An 18,575-nucleotide genomic window follows, 5' to 3' on the forward strand; every position below is an offset into this window, starting at 1 on the left:
AAGACAAAATGAAGTTATTATTTTAGAATGAAGCAAGACAAAAAAGAAAAGCCGTGCCTAAACCGGCCTCCAGAAGGTTCTTTTTTCCCTTGTCTCCTCTCCTCTTCATCCCACGCGTCACGCGGTCAAATTCGTTTCCACGCTTTGAATTTCTTTTCAGCTTAAAAGAAATCCAAACTTTGATTTCATGTTCCCTTTTTCTTCGCATTTGCTTTCTTCCAGAACATTGTTTATGACAGTTACAGAAAAAATAGAACATTGTATTATCGATTGATGCAGCAGTTTTCACCAAGATACTGCTCTGTTTCTATTTGACCGGAATGAACGGATTCCGATTCTGCTTCTAGAACAGATGTGTCTGGCACGCCAAGAAGTGCCGATGGTATTTGATTAACACTTTCTGATCCCATCGTCAATACTCCATGACCCATTTGCAAGGCTCCGGTTTCCTCTCAGACTGGAGTTAACAATTCACGGAGGAACGCAAAATGCTATTCGTCAACCACAAATACTTGCAAACCTCAATTGCTTCTTGAGCAGTTGGACATGCTTGCATTATACACAAACCAACTTGTATATGAGAAGAAAAGAACTATGCACTATATTATGATATATTATGACAGTAGCAAATTCAACGATGAACTCCAATATTCCATTCAAAAAATGTAGACAAATGTACCCAAACGTAAAACACAGTTTGCAACTAGATCATGCAGGAAAATCAAAATTTGGCCATGATAATTTTAATCGTGCAACAAATTTTTAACAGAAATTTGAGGAGAGAGGTCTCTCTCAGAAAAAAGGCAATGCCAAAATACAATTTCAGCTTGGCGTTCAAGTCTAACAATATAACATACAGTGTTGCAGCAGAATTTTCAAATATGGTTGTTATTGCTTAGGCAGTTGTGATTAGTTCCAGAAGGGAATCACAAATAAGCTTCCTTCAGTCCATCCTCCGTCATGCTTTCAGAATACACCATCTTGTATCCTGCACCAAGGAAAACAATGATGCCCATCTGTATCTGAAATAACTTAAGTCATAGTTCAGTTCAAAGAAATGGCAGGCAAAGTATCATGGGCAGTCAAGATCATAAAAGAAAAGGAAATCGTTATGAGCATTCACTAGTTGTACTAAACCATGTACCTATTGGCTGCAGAAGGCATATAAAGTTGCTCTTTGGACATTCATCTAACTCAAGTCACGATTGTATTAAAAAATGATAATAGGGTCATTCCTCAGTTCAAGTTGTATTGGAAACCTTAATAGTACAAGTATGCCCGCGAACATGAAGCTTACTGAACTCAAAGTACAAAAATATGGTGACAACCACAGCAATGGAAGGAGCATGAAAAGAGGGATGGAAGTACATAGACACTATACACGAACACAACAACATTGTGTACCTATGTAATATCCAGTTGGGCTGTCCCACGTTAGTGTACCCTTCACCAAAATACAGTTTATACTTTGGTTTGGCTCACTAGTTTTGGGGCTGTCTAAGTACATGAACCAGTGCCATTAAAATTAAAATGAAATCAAATGTGATCAAGATTGTTTTAAAGAAAACATTTGCTATACTCTTGAGATTTCCTATTGTAATATCATACTATAGATCATATTGTATTTTGCTGTTGACTACAGAGAGGGAAGTAGAATAATATTGGTGCCTCTAGTAAGTTTTGCTTCTTCCATAAACAAGGGCAAAATGACTGCATAAAGCTTGCACACATAAAGAAAGGGCTAGTATTTATATGCTCAAAAGATAAGTGAATTCCATTAAATCAAATATAGCATAGGATAATCAATCTTAACTCTATAGCATTTTCTGTTGCTAACACCATATTAAGAGATATAGCATAAGAAATGTCTTTGGTCTCAAATTTTATAATGAATTTAAAAAAGCTAACGGAGCAGCAAAAACTCAATAAACCTCAGAGAGCTGTGGTATTTTTGATAGCGTCAAGAATTGTTGTTTCCAGTTTATCCTCAGCAACCCACATAGAGCTTTTCTTGCGCAAGAGCTCCCTGTGATCCGCCTTCTTCTGTACTTTAAGCTTCTCCTTCTCCCTCCAGCTCTCCAGCTTCTCAGCTCTTTCTTTCATCTGTACATGATCTCATCTCAGTTATACACATATATACTTCGCTGGGTCTTTTTATTTTACACAAGATAATTGAAACAAATTAAATTTGCAGAAAATTTCTAAAAACATGTAGTATACTACTTAATCCTCTAATAAGAGACTCGTTCAGCAAACTAGGCAATTCAACAAACAAGTCGTGTGCAAGGGTGGAGAATGCGAAATAGGGGGGAAGAGAGGGAGAGGGGAGGATACTCACAAGGGCTTGGCGGAAGTCCTTCTCGAAGGCGCGGCGCTCGGCGGCGCGCGTCTGCGCGGCGGCGGCCTTGGTGGCCTTGCGCTCCTCGTTGGCGAGGCGGGCGGCCTCGGCGCGGGCCTCCGCCTTGCGCTGCCGCTCGGCCTCCAGCAGCTGCATCTCGTACGAGTACTGCCTCCGCAGCTGCCGCACGTCGCGCGCGTAGCCCTTGCGAAGCCGCTCCAGCCGCGCCCACGCCTCCCGTGGGTCGCCCGCGGGCTCCCAGCTCCCGAGGTAGTCGCTCGGCTTGGAGAACTCGTGGGGCTCAGGCCTCGCCATGGCCTGAGAAGTGGCGTGGAAGCCGCGGAGGAGAGGGCGCAGGAGGTGGTGAGGCCGGGAGGTCGAGAGCGCCATCGCCGCCGTGAGGGGGAGCAGATCGCCGTGGCTGTGGCTTTGCCGGCGACAAGGTGGAAAAGGGAAAACCCTCCTGCGGCTTCACTCCCATTCACGGGATCGTTTGGTATGGTCTACTTCTCGGCCCATTTATGCATATGGGCCTGCATGTGTGTCGTCCTGCTAGGCCCATTTCTACAATCTGGGCCTGTATGATGTGACGTCCTGCTCGGCCCATGTAGAAATGCAACTACGCTGGAGGCCTATATGATGTTTTGAGTGATGAGAGACCAAAGAGCAGCAGGAATTGAACTTGCCTCTTTCACAAAATCCATGCAAAGTTTCCTGCTTATACAATATAATGGGGCATCACAATCTTCTTGTGCATTGAAGTGGCTCGTGTGGCTCGGTGAAGCATTTTGACTGTACGATTCAAAAGTAAAAGCAGAAAGAAACATAAAAGCCATGACATTATGAAAAATATAAGGGTAAAGAGTAAAGACGTGAAAAATGATCTTTCCTATAGTCGTACTCGTACAGCCACCGCACGTCCACACCAGAAAAAGGCAGAGCAACAAGCATCTTTAATCAGAGGAAAAAGCCGAGGCTATATATATCAAGGATATCGCATCCACTCGGAGAAAGAGGCACTTCTATTCTTTTTCTGAGGGAAAAAAAGGGGCAAAAGAATCCAAGACAACACATTGTCAGGAACATGGCTTCCAAAGTCCAGAGCTCCTATATAACACGTAACTAAGAGCAATCTAATCCTATAATCCTCCCCTTAAAAAGAAAACCGCCTAGATGAATGGAAAACGGCTTTTTCGATCAACCATTCATTAATATATGTACAGTTCGCCGAAAACCTTGGTTGTCAAACCATATTGCTAAGGTGTGTCCAGTAATCAACGCCACAACTCCCAAACGGTCAGTGGCACTGACAATGCCAAATAGCTAGAAGGGAAATTTTCCCTCGCTCCTCCTTGGTGTGCTTCATGAGATTTCTTCTACAGATCCACCTAAACACAAATTATGCTCAGAACCATAAACCAAATTCTTGTTAAACTGAAAAATTCAGGTAGTATTCAAAGATAAAATGCTGTGCTTACCTTCGACTGTAATTAGACAGCTGCTCTATGCAGCTCTCAGGTAACAAGTGCAATGAAAGTTTGAAGCTCATCATCGCCACTCCCGGCAGGCACCACAACTCCAATCGGCACTATCTGATGGCTGTTCACCATCCTCCCAAGGCGAGCAATGACGGTGCATCTGCAGTCCACATACTGCGCATTTGAGATCAGGTGGCGGCTGAGGATTCTTGCACCTGTCACATGCTACCTCGTCAGAGGCGGAGTCAATAGCTGGGAAAGGCATGTTTGAGGCCCCATCTTCCATCATGAAAGCCATTTCATCAAAACCAATTCCTTGTTGGTCACCATCATCTTGCACACTATTAGACATCCCAAATGTATTATCGAACTGTGTATCATCAGCTTCAAGTAGTTCGGTGAATGAGAAATAAGTCTGTGGTTCATATTCATCACCAGCAACGCTGCCACAGCTGATGTCATTCCACGGGCAATTAGCTGCGAAATCAGAAGGGGCAGCACTGGTATTTCCTTGAGAAAAATCCCATCCCAACAGCTCTGAAGCATCCACACCATCAGCCTCTGACAAAGAGAATTCATTCGAGTGACTGAAATTGATGTTTGCATTCCCTTGAGGTTGATTCTGGATATAATAGTCATCCACATGTATACTGGATTGGTCAACATATTCACAATTTTTGTTTTGTCCCCTTCTTACTGATAGTTTCTGATTTCCTGGGTTAAAGCTCATCATGTTCATCGATAAATCAGCATCCATTGTTTGTGCTCCAAACGGTTCAACTCTGCCATATGAAGCAAGCAGTGGATCTTGATCTGCTACAGCAAAATTCTCCTCACTAGAAAGCATAGTTGACTGTGATGACGTAGCGACTGTTTGCTCACTGTATTCTGGTTCAGGCTTCTTATAATCATCTGAATGAGGACATTTTGGTATGGCTCGCCTTCGGCATCTGCAACATCGGTATGAAACCAATTCAAATATCTTTTCTTCCTCAAGTTGCAAGGCATCGCCATGAAACCACTCTGAACAAAGAAGAATATCAAGAAGTTAAAATCTGATAGATAACACACACATATATATATATACATAACTTGAAGCTACAAGCCTACAATAATGATAGACGGGCTTACTTTTGCACCTCTCGCAGCGGACATACAGGAAATCTGGGCAATAAGGCTTATTACAAAGACAGCAAGTAGGTTTTATTGATGAACCTACACCATCCTTGCCTTTTAGGATAACATCATTCGCCCTGAACACTTCTCCAGAATTTTCATTATTATTTTTGTCATTAGTGCTTTTCTTCCACACGAGACCAAAGTATTTGATCTCTTCAGTCTTCTTGGATTTTCTCGGTTTTTCTGGCTTGGGTTTTTTAGATTTTGTCTTAGGCTGGACTTGCGCCCCTGCATTATTCTGAGTTGCCAAATTCGAAATTGGAAAGGCTTCCACTTTTGCAGTTGGCTGTGCTTCTACATTTGCAGTTGGCTGGGTTTCCATCTTCACAACTGGCCAGGTTTCCTTCTTGACCACTGGCTGGGCTTCTACCTTCACGATTGGCGGAGCTTCAACCTTTGTGGCTGGTTCAGCGGAATGGGAAGAACCAACCTTAAAGATTATTTTGGGAGCTGCCACTGCGTGATGGACATTACTCTTCTGTTGAGGTAGGATGAAACTTGCGTTTGTATTGTAATTTGTAAGCATAAGACTACGCTTCTGAAGGCACAACTTGCATGTTAAACTGGAAGCAGCATTGCCCTCTTTGCTACCAACAGACCTTAATGTGCACTCTTTATGACAATTACCTGAAACATTGTTTTAGTTACTATTGTGAGTTCATATTGGAAAAACGTCAGTAATTTATCAGTTATTCTCTACTTTAAGGAAATAGCAAAAAAAAAGGGGGTATGCTAGAAACCCGTACCTTGACAAGAGCTGCATTTTATGATATCCCTACATAAGATTAACAACAAAGATATATGAGAAATAAAGATAAAGCAGCATCTTATAAAGAAAACAATAACAGAATGAACAAAGCAATAAGGTGTAGAACAAAAACCTGAAGGAAACATCCTTCTTGCATGAGGTGCAAGGATATACATCACCCTTGTGAAGCAGATAGAAGAAAACATCTCCAATTGATGATTTTACTCGCCTTTGGTAGAAATTGGCAAAACAGTTAGAATCTAACATTCCTGGAGTAGGCAAGGAGCTAACCCCAGCTTTCTGCTCAAATTCTCGTAGCAAGTATAGTGGGATATGGTTTTCAGAAAACCAAAATTTCCCATCCCCATCCTGATTATCTTCTGCTTCCAAAATATTCTTTGTTACACGGACAGGAAGATGCTTCTGGTTGGGAAACTTAAGTGCATATCTTATCTTATTGTCAACTATTTTTTTATCACAAACAACTGCGTTTCTGAGAACAGAATAGTCAGAATCTACACTTTTCCCTTCTGAAGGAATTTGATCTGGAGGGATGAACTCCTTCCATCTTATGTGGGAATCAAGATATCTAACCTGTGAGATAGATATGTATATTAGGAATACATATAGCTTGATCTAAATACTTCAAAACATCATGATAGAAGGTGCTAACCTGGAGAGCAAGTTGAGATGAACTCTGGCTTAATCCAACACATGCCCTCCAAGCAAGTTGCCGAGTCCGCCTTGGAAAATTGGAGCCTTCATGATAAGACACACTGAACATCCTTTTTTTTCCACCTAGTGAGCGACAGATCATGTCAACTTGTTCTCACCTTGAGACAGAGAAAGGGATAATAATAACAGACAGACATGTGCAATACCTTGACGAGCAGCTTTTCTAATGGTCAAAATTGGTAGAGCCCCCCTCTGTAAGATACGCTTTGAAACATTTCCTCCACTCCACCAATTCACTTCTTTCCAGCTGTTGTCATCATCAGTAACAGGAGCAGATTCAGATGCCATTGAACGTTTTCTGCCCCGCCTTCCACCAGTTCCACGTTTTTGGTATGCTGCAGGACGGGATGCACCAGCAGATGCACTAGGAGATTCCACAGGCCAGTCATCTATTAGCTTCAGCCAGCTAGTAGAAAATGCTACACCACGAATATTACTTTCCAACTGCACAAAAGATGCAAAGAACAAATAGATAATAAGATCTCAACCTGTCATTTGTATTTATTTTACACCAACACTTGTTGAAACAACATTTCAAGTTTATTTTACAATTATTTATTGCATGTCGAACTTGATTCTCCAGAAGCACTTAGCACAAGATATAATTAAGCAAAATATGACACTGTATTTCAAAATTCCATGCTCTACCCACTAAGAATTTCAGCATCGAGTTCATTTTATCATCCAAGAGTTGATTTTGGGGTCTGTCACTCTCCACCATTGGTGGATGAGAATTTGTCACTCGAATGCCTCATGTCAGTGAGAAAGAGAGTGGCTGATCCTCAAATGGCACTTTACACTTATGAAGAGTGGCAAACCCTACATGTAAAATATATATCTAGCCCAAGATGCATAGCAAGACTGAAAAATGTGCTACCAGATTCATAGTACTAGTATATATCCCATCCACCCAAAATCCCTTATAATTTGGGACAGAGGGAATATTTCCTTTTATTTTCCCATCAGTCATGGCATCATCCAGGCAAAATAAGATAAGCTCAGGTTTGAAAGAAGTTAACAAGAAACTAGCCCATACCTAGGGTTCAAATAATTCATAATAAAACACTGGAAATACATATCCCAGTAGTTGTATGATTATAAATGTTAACTGCTACTACTGTGGGATACAATCAAGTTTCAGGTTTAAAGAATTCATGATACAACACATTTGACTGGCATGTATATAACTAAGGATTTGCCTAGTAACAGAGAAATTTTAGAATATGTTAAACATGATGGCACACTTTGAGAGTTATAAACTACAAACTATATATATCATGAATAATTGTAGAATATTGAGAAATATCAATGGATGCTGAAACAAACTTGACTCGAACCCTATAACTCACTTCAAGCAAGAGGGGTATTATATTTCCACAGTTGGAAGCATCTTTTAGTTGATTATACCACTGTTGTCTCCGCTGCACATCTTGTAGTGAACCAACTAAAAGGCCACGCAAACTTTCCTCCATGTGGCTTAAATAAGTAACAATGCTGGGGAAATGGCTATCAGAATTCTTGATTAAACGCATGCCACTAAGAATTCGAGCAGATCCTTTAGAAGCATTTGCAGTGGCCATGTTAAGAAAACAAGCTTTTTTAGTTCCACCTGCTGAACTTTGACAGGCAAGGCACCAACCACATCTATCTCTTGGGACTTCCATAACCTTCTTTTCAGTACTTGGCCAAACAAATTGTAAGGCTGCTGAGGAAAATGCTTTCACTTGTAGAGCACAGTCAGCAGCCAGTTTCTTCCTTTGGTTTGTTGTCAGATGGGAAGTTGGAGCCTTACCTTCATCAGATTTAAGAACAGCTAGATTGGCAGCAGCAGATGCTGCAACATTCCCGTGATTGTATAGATTCATGTAAGCCTGTGGTCTAAAAGATGAGAATTTAGCTGGCTTGCCACCACTCATATTTTCAGTAATTAGCTGAACAGGGGGCTTGCTTTTATAAGGTGGGCTGATCAAGTCTGCCCTAGCAGAAATAGAGCTCCTGATATTTTCTCTAGACATACCATTACCAATTACTGAACCACACGACAAGTCTGGACGAATCAATCCATGTGCTGGCTGTGCTTGTGTTCTGTTAGGCATAACTGTCACCATAGACATGCTCTGGTGAGAAATTGAGGATGTCCCACTGGGCCCAAAAGCTCCATTTCTGTATGCATTATCTACATAGGTCTTAGCTAATGGAGTTTGCCTAAAAGCTTCATTATTGTTAGCTGAGCACAACGTAAATTGATTATCCATAACCTGATGTGCATTTGTCTGGGAAAGCACTGCCATCTTACTGTCCTGACCATCTTTCAAAGTTGCCTGAACACTTCCATTATTTGCTTTCACTGGAGTAGCGGTCGATAGAATATTGGACTGTGACATAAGGCTTCTACCAACCTCTTTACTTATTTTTGATCTCTCATTCTGAAATATATCAAGTAGATGACTCCAGTACTCTGTCATTCTCCTACATATATCTGTATATGCATCTGAAGAGGCAAGTATTTGGACGACTTTGACAACATCACAATGATTGTAATATCTTGCACAAAACTCCACATCTGAAGATGTTCCAATCCTGCATTATTTTATTTGATGGAATTAACATTTAGAAAGCATAGAACAAAGGCAAGTTTGTCATGGGGTAACAGTCGGATTACTATTAAACACTCAAATGAGTACTACTAAGGTTACCAAGTCAAAGTAATATGATTTTTCGCTTGTTAATTTAGTACATTCCAACTTTCTGGTGCTACCATGTTTAACCTTATTCAGAGATGGAAAAAAAAAAGCTTATGTTGCAAATTAAATGTTGGCTACTCTACTCTAATCAATTGCAGACTGGCAGTGCAGAACGAATGTTCATAAACCCCAAGTACTGAAGGATGAGGATGAAAGAGCTTACACCAGCAAATAGTTGCAGCATCCGAGGAAGCTCCTGCCACACATATCAATGCCAAATAATTGAGCTCCTCTTGCGCCACGCTCTATTCTTGAAGAGGTTGGTCCAAGCTTGTTAACCACACATTCTGGACAGAACCAATCCCCCTGAGGTAGGAAAGCTTTATTCTGACCAATACATCTTGAGTGGTATGCCCATGGGCAGCCATCACAGCATACCAAAGTCCCATCCATTCCACATATCCGGCAATCATCACTGTTGCCATCCTGGGATGCATGTGTTGAAGCAGATTCTGGATTATTTCCGTTTTGGGCAGTTTCCAGATTCTGTAAAGCGTCGAGCTTTTTGCAAGCTGGAGCCTTTGAGCCTCTAGTCAATACTGATCTTGACCCAACCTCCGCAAAAGTACTAGAATCCATCTCATATTCCATTTCTTCACTGTAACCTTCCCGTTCTTCCAGTTCAGTCTTGAGTTCTTCTGAATCAATGACGTGATCACATAGTAGTTGCAGGATCCTAAGCTTCAGGGTAACAGGAAGCTTATAGTACTCAATGGCTAGGACACTTCTACCAAATCTCCGGCCTCCTAGATCTTTAATAATACCCATGACATAGAGGTACTCTAGCAAGAAAGCTGGCCAAGTCAATGAATCTAGTAATGTCCAGTCTAAATACCTGGAATTGATTCAAGAGAAGTGAAAAGGTCAGAATTGAAATAACAAGATATAAACACTCATGAGAACAATAGTGGAAGGTTGAAGACCACATACTTCAAGCAATTTGAAGCCAGTTTTAATCCTTCAGAAGATTTGGTCTCAAGATGCCGCCTAAGTGCCCGCAGTAGTGAGACATGAACAGCATCCAACAATGTATTCTGCGTGGTGCAATTAACGGATGAAACAAAATCATCCAGCCCAAATGGACTGAGGAACAGCTGCACACTAAACGATCGCAGGAAGTTGTATACAGAAAAAAGATAACTTATGGCCTCCTCTGGCACAGCAATGTCCCCTGAAGACGGAGGCAACTCCAGGACCTGAACTGGTGGATAATGCTCTACTGGCAGTTCCTTAGTGCAGTTTGATGAATTGCTTGAAGATTCAACATCCTCAGAAGCATCCGAGCCAGACCCACTCTCTTGCGACTCATCAGGCCTAGTGGACACCTCAGATTCATTGACCCTCTGCCTAGTAATTGGTGGCCCTTTCACCTCAGTGGCGCCACCGGATGAAACTAGCAAGTCCAGCTTCCTCTTCCGGCAGCTCACCTTCATGCCAAATGCACCATTCTCTTCACCAACAAGTTGTGACTGGAGCTGAGCAAGCTCTAAATCCTCACCCTGCCCATCCTCAAACACCACACTGTAGATCCCAGTGCTGCCATCATAGGATGCAACCTTCCCAAGAAGAATTCGACCATGCCCAGCGACACTCCGGCTGATGTAACGGCCCACAAGGCACTCCCCCTCCTCCTTCATCTGACAACCATCGGCAGGAGTCGTGGTGGGCTTCTGATCCACCACCCCGCCCTCACATCCTTCCATCTTTACCTCACTTGCCACAGCAGCCACCGTATGCACTTGCTCTTGAACGCCGTTCTCATACACCTCGGTCTTCACTTGGATCGGGGTGCACGCCGCCGCATCTTGCTCCTTGTCCGGGATACTGCCCCCGTTCACCTCCGCCTTCACCTCCCCTGCAGCAGGCGCCACGGCCTGCTCCGCGTCCGCCGTCCCGACCTCGTCGACGTCCATCTTCGTCTCGCTCACCGGATGCGCCGCAGCACGCTCGTGCTCGACCGCGATGACGCCTTCGCCCGCCGCCTCACTCGCGGGGGGCGCCGAAGCAGGGGGGTCTTCCACCGCCGCCGACGCCGACGCGATGCCCCCTGCGATCTCCGTCTCGCGCGCATCATCTGCCGTCGCCGGGGCCGCGGCGGCCGCGGCGGGAGAGGCGTGGAGCATCCGATCAGAAACCTCCATGGGCTCCTCCATATTCTCGGACACCCCCGAAAACCCTAAGCGAGTGCGGCTACAGAAAGCCCCCGCATCGCGAATCACGAGCCCGGAGTCGAGATTCCGGCGGGGCTCATCCACCGGGACCCGAGGCGCCGCCCGACGCAGATGCGAAGCCGGGCACACTCGCGGGCTACGAATCTGGAGAGAGAGCTAAGGGGAAAAACGCGCAACCCCCCACCCGATTCCGCGGCGAGATCCCCGCGCGACGAGCGGAACCCTACCCGATGATTGGATTCATCCGCCGGCAGCCCCTCGCGTGGTCGCAACCCTACGCGGCGGCGGTGGCGGCGGCGGCGGCGGAAGGCGAGGAGGCGGAGGAGAGGAGATGGGGGAAGAGGAGATGACACAGGAGAAGGGAAGAGAAGGGAAGGGAAGGGGAGCGAGGCGAAAAGGAAAGAAGTGAACCGCACGAGCGAGAGGCTCGCACCCGAGCCTGGCTCGCGTCGGTCGGTCGGTCCGTGCCGCGCTGTGGAAGCGGAGTTCGGGTCCGGTCGGTTGCGCCCGACCCGCGTGGGGAGACGTGGAGCGGTGGTGGGATAGTTGTGGGGGGGAGGTGGATGGACCGGGTGGTGGGTGCGGGGAACGAACTTACGAACCGACCCGGGTGGCGACGTGTGGGGGCGTGACCTGACCTGACCTGGCTCGACCGCGCGGGGAGGAGTAGCGTAGTACGGGTGTCCACTACTAGTAGCACACGCACGCACGGCGGCGAGAGCAGAGGCGAGGGCGAGGAGGAAAATGGAGGGAGATGTGGGAGGGAGGGAGGGAGAGGGTGATGCACTTTTCAAATTCAAAAGTGTGGAGGGAGTCAGCCAGGCCAGGGTGGTCGCTCGCGTTGGCGTTGGCGTTTGCGTTTGCGTTTGCGTAGGTGGATGGATGGATGGATGGAGAGGGGAATACCGGAGCAGTGTGTGGCGTCGTTTTCCCCGGGACTCCGCGAGGCTTTTGCTCGCAACACACTTGTGCACTGTGTGGAGGTGTACGGGTGTGTGTGTGTTTCTCAGCTTGCGCGTCTCCTCTCCTTGGCTTGGCCTTGGGCTCTCCTTGCACGCACGTTGTTGTTACACGGGGAGTATGTTTTTCAATGTGCTCAGGTGTTACGATTTACTTTTGTCGATGGACTGTACATTGTTGCGCTATACTTCTAGGTAGCTGTCGATCATGCATCTTCACATGCAGGTACTAATTGTTTTATTGTCTGTGCCTCCAGGCTTATGGTTTGGTGTTTGCACCCCGAAACAACGGTGATCAAGATTGTAATAATGCAAAACAGCAAGAAGCATCGTTAATTGCAGCCTTCCCTGCAGGCACGGGTTCTGTAGATCACGCTAACTGTCAGGAAGACGCGTAAAGGCCTACAGGATGCTTAGTGCTATAGACATGACCGTGAGTAATGGATGGAAGTAGTATCAGATACAGCAACATTAACTATACACATCTGTCCCAAGTTCATTAGACATCAGTAGTAGCATATTGACATGGATCAGTTTAGTTCGAGTCATGCGGCAAAAGAAAATCAAAATCATTCGTCAGATGCAACAGGAAAACAAAATTATTCGTCAGGTGCAGCAGCGCTGATCACAATTCACAAATGCCGCATCAGGTGCATCCAGCGAAGCAGCCTGCATCAATGGGAGTAGGTAATTTAAGGAGGTTATTACATAAGTACATGGATAGTTCAAATCTTACAGGAAAAGGGAGATTTCGAACAAGTCCAAATTATAAGAATGACGTGGTTTTACGGAATATGGAAGGTGGACAAATGCGATGAAAGCGTGTCTGAAATTCAAGTAACTTGGATCCAATCTGCAAATTAAGGGATGCTGAAACTCCATGAGCTAGATATTTGATTTGTTGCTATGGATTCTCAGTGAACTTTCCTATTATCAAATGGATTACCAATAAGTATTTTTCATAGACTTCTGGTAGGCATGCAGCATCCATGGTGCTTATGTGATATGAGGCCACAGGTTCTACTGATGCTGCTGGGAGAGCTCTGTGACAGGTGATAGGGAAGAGGCATTCTGGCTCACTTGGCTGCGAGAGGAAGACAGAAAGTAACAAAAGGGGAAAGCTCTTAAGGGTGCTGGATACAATATGACACTTATGGAGTGGTCAGGAACCCAAGGAGCATCCAAAGAAGATGTCTAGCACTGATGCCCCAAACTCACTCGCCATTAGTATTTCCACACGAAACCATTGAGACTAAATGGTGAAACAAGAATTATCTGACTTAACATTTACATGAATGCAGTGTATAACGTACAAGAAGATTGTTCATATTACGAATAAAATATCATACGAACATCGGTATGCAGCATATTTTCTTACGAAACTTTCTCATTTAAGTGCTTTCCTACTAACCAGCCTTTTAGGGATACACATGACGAATTAGTAAATGATAAAATGATTTTATAAGCTGAAACTATGACAGGAAGAACACAACTAAACAATCTAGTCAAATTATCTCTCTTACGGTAAATTTAATGTTGAATTTTATGGAGAACTGAAAGTCCAAAATAGACCCCTAAGGCCAACATTTTATGGAGAACAGGACAGATATCTCAGGTTGTGGCAATAGATCTCCAAGGAGAGCTGGGTGAAATTGTTTGTTCTAGGTGAGCTTTTTCTTCTATGGATATGTTATCATGATAATGATTGGTTTTACTTTTAACAGCAGGAAACTAGCCAGAAAGGCAGAAATTATCTCAAGAGCATACCCTGGCCGTGTACATCCTTTTGGGTGTAGAGGCCGGGTTTTGATCCATTTTCTCAAAAAAAAATCTCAAGAACATACCCACCAGAAGACTGAAGTTACCATTTCCTGCTAAACACAACCATTTGTACAGGATTCTTGATTACATCCTCGCGCTCCATCAATTGCCTGCACAGAAACATAAATGATAATTGATATATGCTTAGTTTCAGTGGCAGGGGGTAGTTAGGGCTTTAAGTCCTAGGCTTAGCACAACATCCCAATAAAATATATAAAAACATTGTGAAAACTCTTAAGCGGTAATGTAATTTGGCAATAACTCATAGCCCTAGGCGTGATCATATTTTGGTTCCGTCCCTGCTTAGTTTACAGCTCCTACAAAGAAAGGTTTCGCTGATATAGTAATTATTAGTCAAAAATGCCGTATCAGCAACAAAGAAAAGGTTTCTCACTTGGTAGCACCGTTAACTATGGTGGAGCAGCATCTGTGTCTGGCACTGGAGCCCTAGAATTACTCTGATCAGATGGTTGAACTACATTGTTGGCTTGATGGCAGGCAATATCCTTCATATGATGCAAAGCAATCTGCTGAAGTTTGTCCAAGGTAATCATGATATCATCACTTGTCTGATGGTCTTTTTGCCTTAGATGCTCATACAATGAGCCTGTCTCCGCAGCTATTGCCCGGAAACCATCATACTGCAAAAAGTGTAAATAAGATAGCAAACGTCACACAGAAAAAATCATAAACTATACACAATTCTGGAACATACAGCCTGGTGAAGTATGACAGAGTGGTCGTTGGCAAAGTTGCTCCCCACTGTAGCAGCTTGTGGGGGGCTATCATCCCCAGGGGCCGATCTTCGGCAGGTACCAGGTACATACCATGCAACGCATGCATCATATGGCCGGACCTCCTGGATTATTTAAAAGACTAAGACTTTGCAAATGTATATAGGTGATACAGGAAGCTCTGAACTTTGTATGCGAACAAAATCATCACAAAGTGCAAACAAGATTTAGATGCAATCATGAAAAACCTTGTTTTGGGAATATTTTGTGCTGATCTGGTGCTGAAAAATGGAATGTACAATCCAAACCATGGTTTGCAATAGATATGCCTCCATTGAACTTAATTCCAGCATTTTTTGTTACAAAACACCACATCTATCATAGGAATATAGGATGTATTAGAGTTTCTGTTCTCACTAGAACTAAAAATGCGCACTACAAGATCCTTGACTTGATTAGATGCCTTTGAAGTTTCACTTTTTATCATGCATGTGCTAAACAACCTAGTTCTTGTAAACAAAGATTATCATATATGCCCATTTGAACTAAGTGCACGAGAAATGCATGATCTTCTAATGAGTAACAACTTCAATGATTTCGTTCTCAATCTTGAAATCATGTTTTCACAGCGCACATATGAAAGACATAGATTATGCAGCAAAAGAACAGTTGATAGGCAAAAAGAAGTACAAATATTGGATCGATTTATCTAGCCTCTAGGATCATACAAGGACAGCAAGTTGAAATTTCTATCAACTATTCTTTTTGGTTCTGGAAAAAATCTACAAAACTTAGTAGTGGAAAAACAAACTATAATTGTGCTAGGTGAACCGCCAATCCCAATTTCAGACTTAACGGTTGGCACAAGTTCTACCTTCGCAACCCCCTTGCTGACAGGATGAGTAGGATGGGAAGAACCATCCATATAGATAGTCTCTTGAACACTTCCTGGGACAGAGCTTTTCATGTTCGCTGAGAAATTAGCACCAACAGTTTCTTCTACAGTTGGTTCAACTCCTCCAGATGAATCGAGCGGTGGATCTCCATCTGCTCCAGCAGCTTCCTCGCTCGAGAGCATGTCATCTGCATTTTCTTGACTGACGGGTTGTGGTTCAGGCACTTTGGAATAGTAAAAATCTGAATGAGGACATTTCGGCAACGGCCTCCTCCGACATCTGCAGCATCTGTACGAAATCAATTGAGCTATCCTTCCTTCCTCAAGTTCCAGGGCATCTCCATGAAACCAATCTGTGCACAGGAGAACATCAAATTGTCAAAACCAACAACAATACACAAATAAAGATAATAGACTTTCATTCTGCAAAACTGACAAGTATACCTACTTCTGCAACTCTCGCAGCGGATATACATCAAGTCTGATCGATATGGCTTGAAGCAGAGAAAGCAGGTCGGTTTCATCGGCGAGCCTACGCCATCCCTGCTTCTAAGAATAACATCATCTGCCTTGAGCTTGCTGCTACGTAGGTCATTCTTGCTTCTCTTCCATATGAGCCCAAAGAAAGTGATCTCTTGTGTGGTTCTACGCTTGTGATTTCTCCGTGAGTACAAGGACAGGCGCTTCGCCTCCAGCTGCCTCGCCTCATCCGTGCTGCCCCCACTCGCCTTCACCTTCTTCGTGTTGCTCCTTCCACGGGTTGGCAATGTCTCCATCGGTTCAGGCAATCTCCTCACTCCATCATCAATCAGAATGCGGGAGCTGGATCTATGGGAGGAAGGGGACTCGGGTGGCTTTCTTGGCCTCGCTCGACTGCAGCAATTTCTGCCTCTCTTCTCCTTTCCTCTCAGTCTCTTGGATCCATATGCCTCTTCGATTGGTTGCTCTCTCTCTCTCTCTCTCTCTCTCTCTCTCTCTCTCTCTCTCTCTCTCTCTCTCTCTCTCTCTCTCTCAAACCTGCTACGCTCTCACTGCTGGAGTTCTTGGGTTGCTCGCGCTTCTACTCCACCCAATCGTCGGATCCAGGGACGGAGGAGGTATCCTCGGATGAGGCAGCTGTCGGTGGCGGCGGAGCGCAGCGGTTGGGGGCCATCGGCGGCGGGCGTGGGTGGGGGTGGGGGCGGGGGCGGTGGTGGGGAAGATTAGGGGGGAGGAGGGTGGAGGCGTCGGGTACTCCGTACTCCGGTCCACTGAATTTTGTTTACTCCTAAAAATTTAACCTACGAAATACTCTTGACATTTTAAATACTGGAGTACTACGAAGTATAGTCCTTTAATAAGGTCCGATTTGCTATACTACAAGGTAGTACTCCCTTCCTATCGTTGATTTTTTAATCAACGTTTGACTATTCATCTTATCAAAAAAATTTATGTTATTATCATTTATTTTATCGTGACTTGATTTATTATCAAATATTCTTTAAACATGATATAAATATTTTTATATTTATACAAAAAATTGAATAAGACGAATGGTCAAACGTTGATTAAAAAGTCAACGGCGTCATACATTAAAATACGAATACGGAGAGAGTATTACTGTACCAATTTAAGACATGTTATTATGTCAAAATATTGAAAAAGGTTTTGTCACCCTTGATATGTCGTACATCAGCAAAACCAAAACAACCCGTTATTCTCTTAGGTTATGTTCGTTTATAGTAGTTGGGAACTTCTCTAACACGGTAAACGAACCAGTGAATTAAAGCATCATTAATTGACACCATAGCCGAAGGCATGGTATGTTTTAAGAAATATTATAACACCATAGTTTAAGAATGTTAATTCCTTTGTAGTATTTTTATCTATGTCTTCTATGCAGTTATAGCATGCTCAACATTTAAACATACCATATTACCATCCACTTGTAATTACTATTACAACTTTAAACACATATAAAAATGCCACATAATCTATAATTTACTAAATTTTAGAGCTTAACATGCAAGCATATTAAATAATCACTCCACACCATTTTCATAATATTTCAATGTATATTCATCTATCATTTATACAATATTTAACATGTGTTTTCTATACAAGAATATTTAACACGCATTCATCCACTAATTTCATGGTAAGTGCAGGGCATCATCATATCCAGTACTCGCAATAAAAAACCCAATCGGTTTTACTTAAACGAGAATTAACTGGGATTACCGTTGATCAAATACTTAGACAAGTTCCCCCAAAAAAAAATTGACATACCTCATATGGGCTGAACTCAAAGTATTTCTAGGTAGGAATACGTCTATTTTACCTCTTCAACTTTTACCTTGATCGAATTGCGTTCCTCAATCACAAAACTAGGTATAAAGCCTTCCCCATCTTGGAAAATTGATGCAAATCCACTCTTCTGATGGTTTGGGAAGTGGTTTATGCATATGTGGTAGGTTATCTGCGATCAGGTTCTCTATCTCGCTGAGGCAGCTCGTGGCCCCCCAAATGTCAGTGAAATGTGGCAAAACATATACGGTAGGGTCCATGTGTCAATGCATTCCTTTACTCCTCCCCCACCTTTCCCTCTCTCTCCTCGCAAGCACTTGCGAGGGTGGGACATGCCAGAGGATGCGCCCGCCCTCTAAGGGATGAATCGACAATGGCGAAGCAGCGCGCGAACAAAGTTCAAGATGGCCACAATGGGCAAGCCCTGTTCTTCCTCCTTCCTCTTCCCTGCACTTATTTGTTCCCTTCACCATCTCCAAAAATCAAT

General features: G+C 43.6%; 3 protein-coding genes across 4 annotated transcripts; all 3 read right to left on the reverse strand.

Annotated features, from left to right (window-relative positions):
• Nucleotides 1-632: 632 nt before the first annotated feature.
• Nucleotides 633-2,804, reverse strand: LOC4349775 (uncharacterized). Its single transcript, NM_001404444.1, has 3 exons — nt 2,339-2,804; nt 1,932-2,103; nt 633-988 (listed from the first exon to the last, which is right to left on the reverse strand). The coding sequence occupies exons 1-2, from the start codon at nt 2,726-2,728 to the stop codon at nt 1,933-1,935; spliced, it is 561 nt and encodes a 186-aa protein (NP_001391373.1). The 5' UTR covers nt 2,729-2,804; the 3' UTR covers nt 633-988; nt 1,932.
• Nucleotides 2,805-3,321: 517 nt separating this feature from the next.
• Nucleotides 3,322-11,803, reverse strand: LOC4349776 (DDT domain-containing protein PTM). Its single transcript, XM_015761750.3, has 10 exons — nt 10,153-11,803; nt 9,386-10,057; nt 7,828-9,058; nt 6,625-6,922; nt 6,417-6,541; nt 5,877-6,337; nt 5,742-5,770; nt 4,948-5,622; nt 3,817-4,839; nt 3,322-3,726 (listed from the first exon to the last, which is right to left on the reverse strand). The coding sequence occupies exons 1-9, from the start codon at nt 11,373-11,375 to the stop codon at nt 3,887-3,889; spliced, it is 5,667 nt and encodes a 1,888-aa protein (XP_015617236.1). The 5' UTR covers nt 11,376-11,803; the 3' UTR covers nt 3,322-3,726; nt 3,817-3,886.
• Nucleotides 11,804-12,793: 990 nt separating this feature from the next.
• LOC4349777 (uncharacterized) lies at nt 12,794-17,063 on the reverse strand. Of its 2 annotated transcripts, none has more exons than XM_026021542.2 (6): nt 16,251-17,063; nt 15,782-16,155; nt 14,889-15,032; nt 14,568-14,814; nt 14,201-14,283; nt 12,794-13,021 (listed from the first exon to the last, which is right to left on the reverse strand). In XM_026021542.2, the coding sequence occupies exons 1-4, from the start codon at nt 16,576-16,578 to the stop codon at nt 14,584-14,586; spliced, it is 1,077 nt and encodes a 358-aa protein (XP_025877327.1). In that variant the 5' UTR covers nt 16,579-17,063; the 3' UTR covers nt 12,794-13,021; nt 14,201-14,283; nt 14,568-14,583. The 2 variants fall into 2 exon arrangements, with proteins under 2 accessions (XP_025877327.1, XP_025877328.1); XM_026021543.2 differs by having other exon boundaries at nt 14,197-14,283.
• Nucleotides 17,064-18,575: the final 1,512 nt, after the last annotated feature.

This window comes from Oryza sativa, chromosome 11, assembly GCF_034140825.1.
Source record: "Oryza sativa Japonica Group chromosome 11, ASM3414082v1".
Taxonomy (NCBI): Eukaryota; Viridiplantae; Streptophyta; class Magnoliopsida; order Poales; family Poaceae; genus Oryza; species Oryza sativa.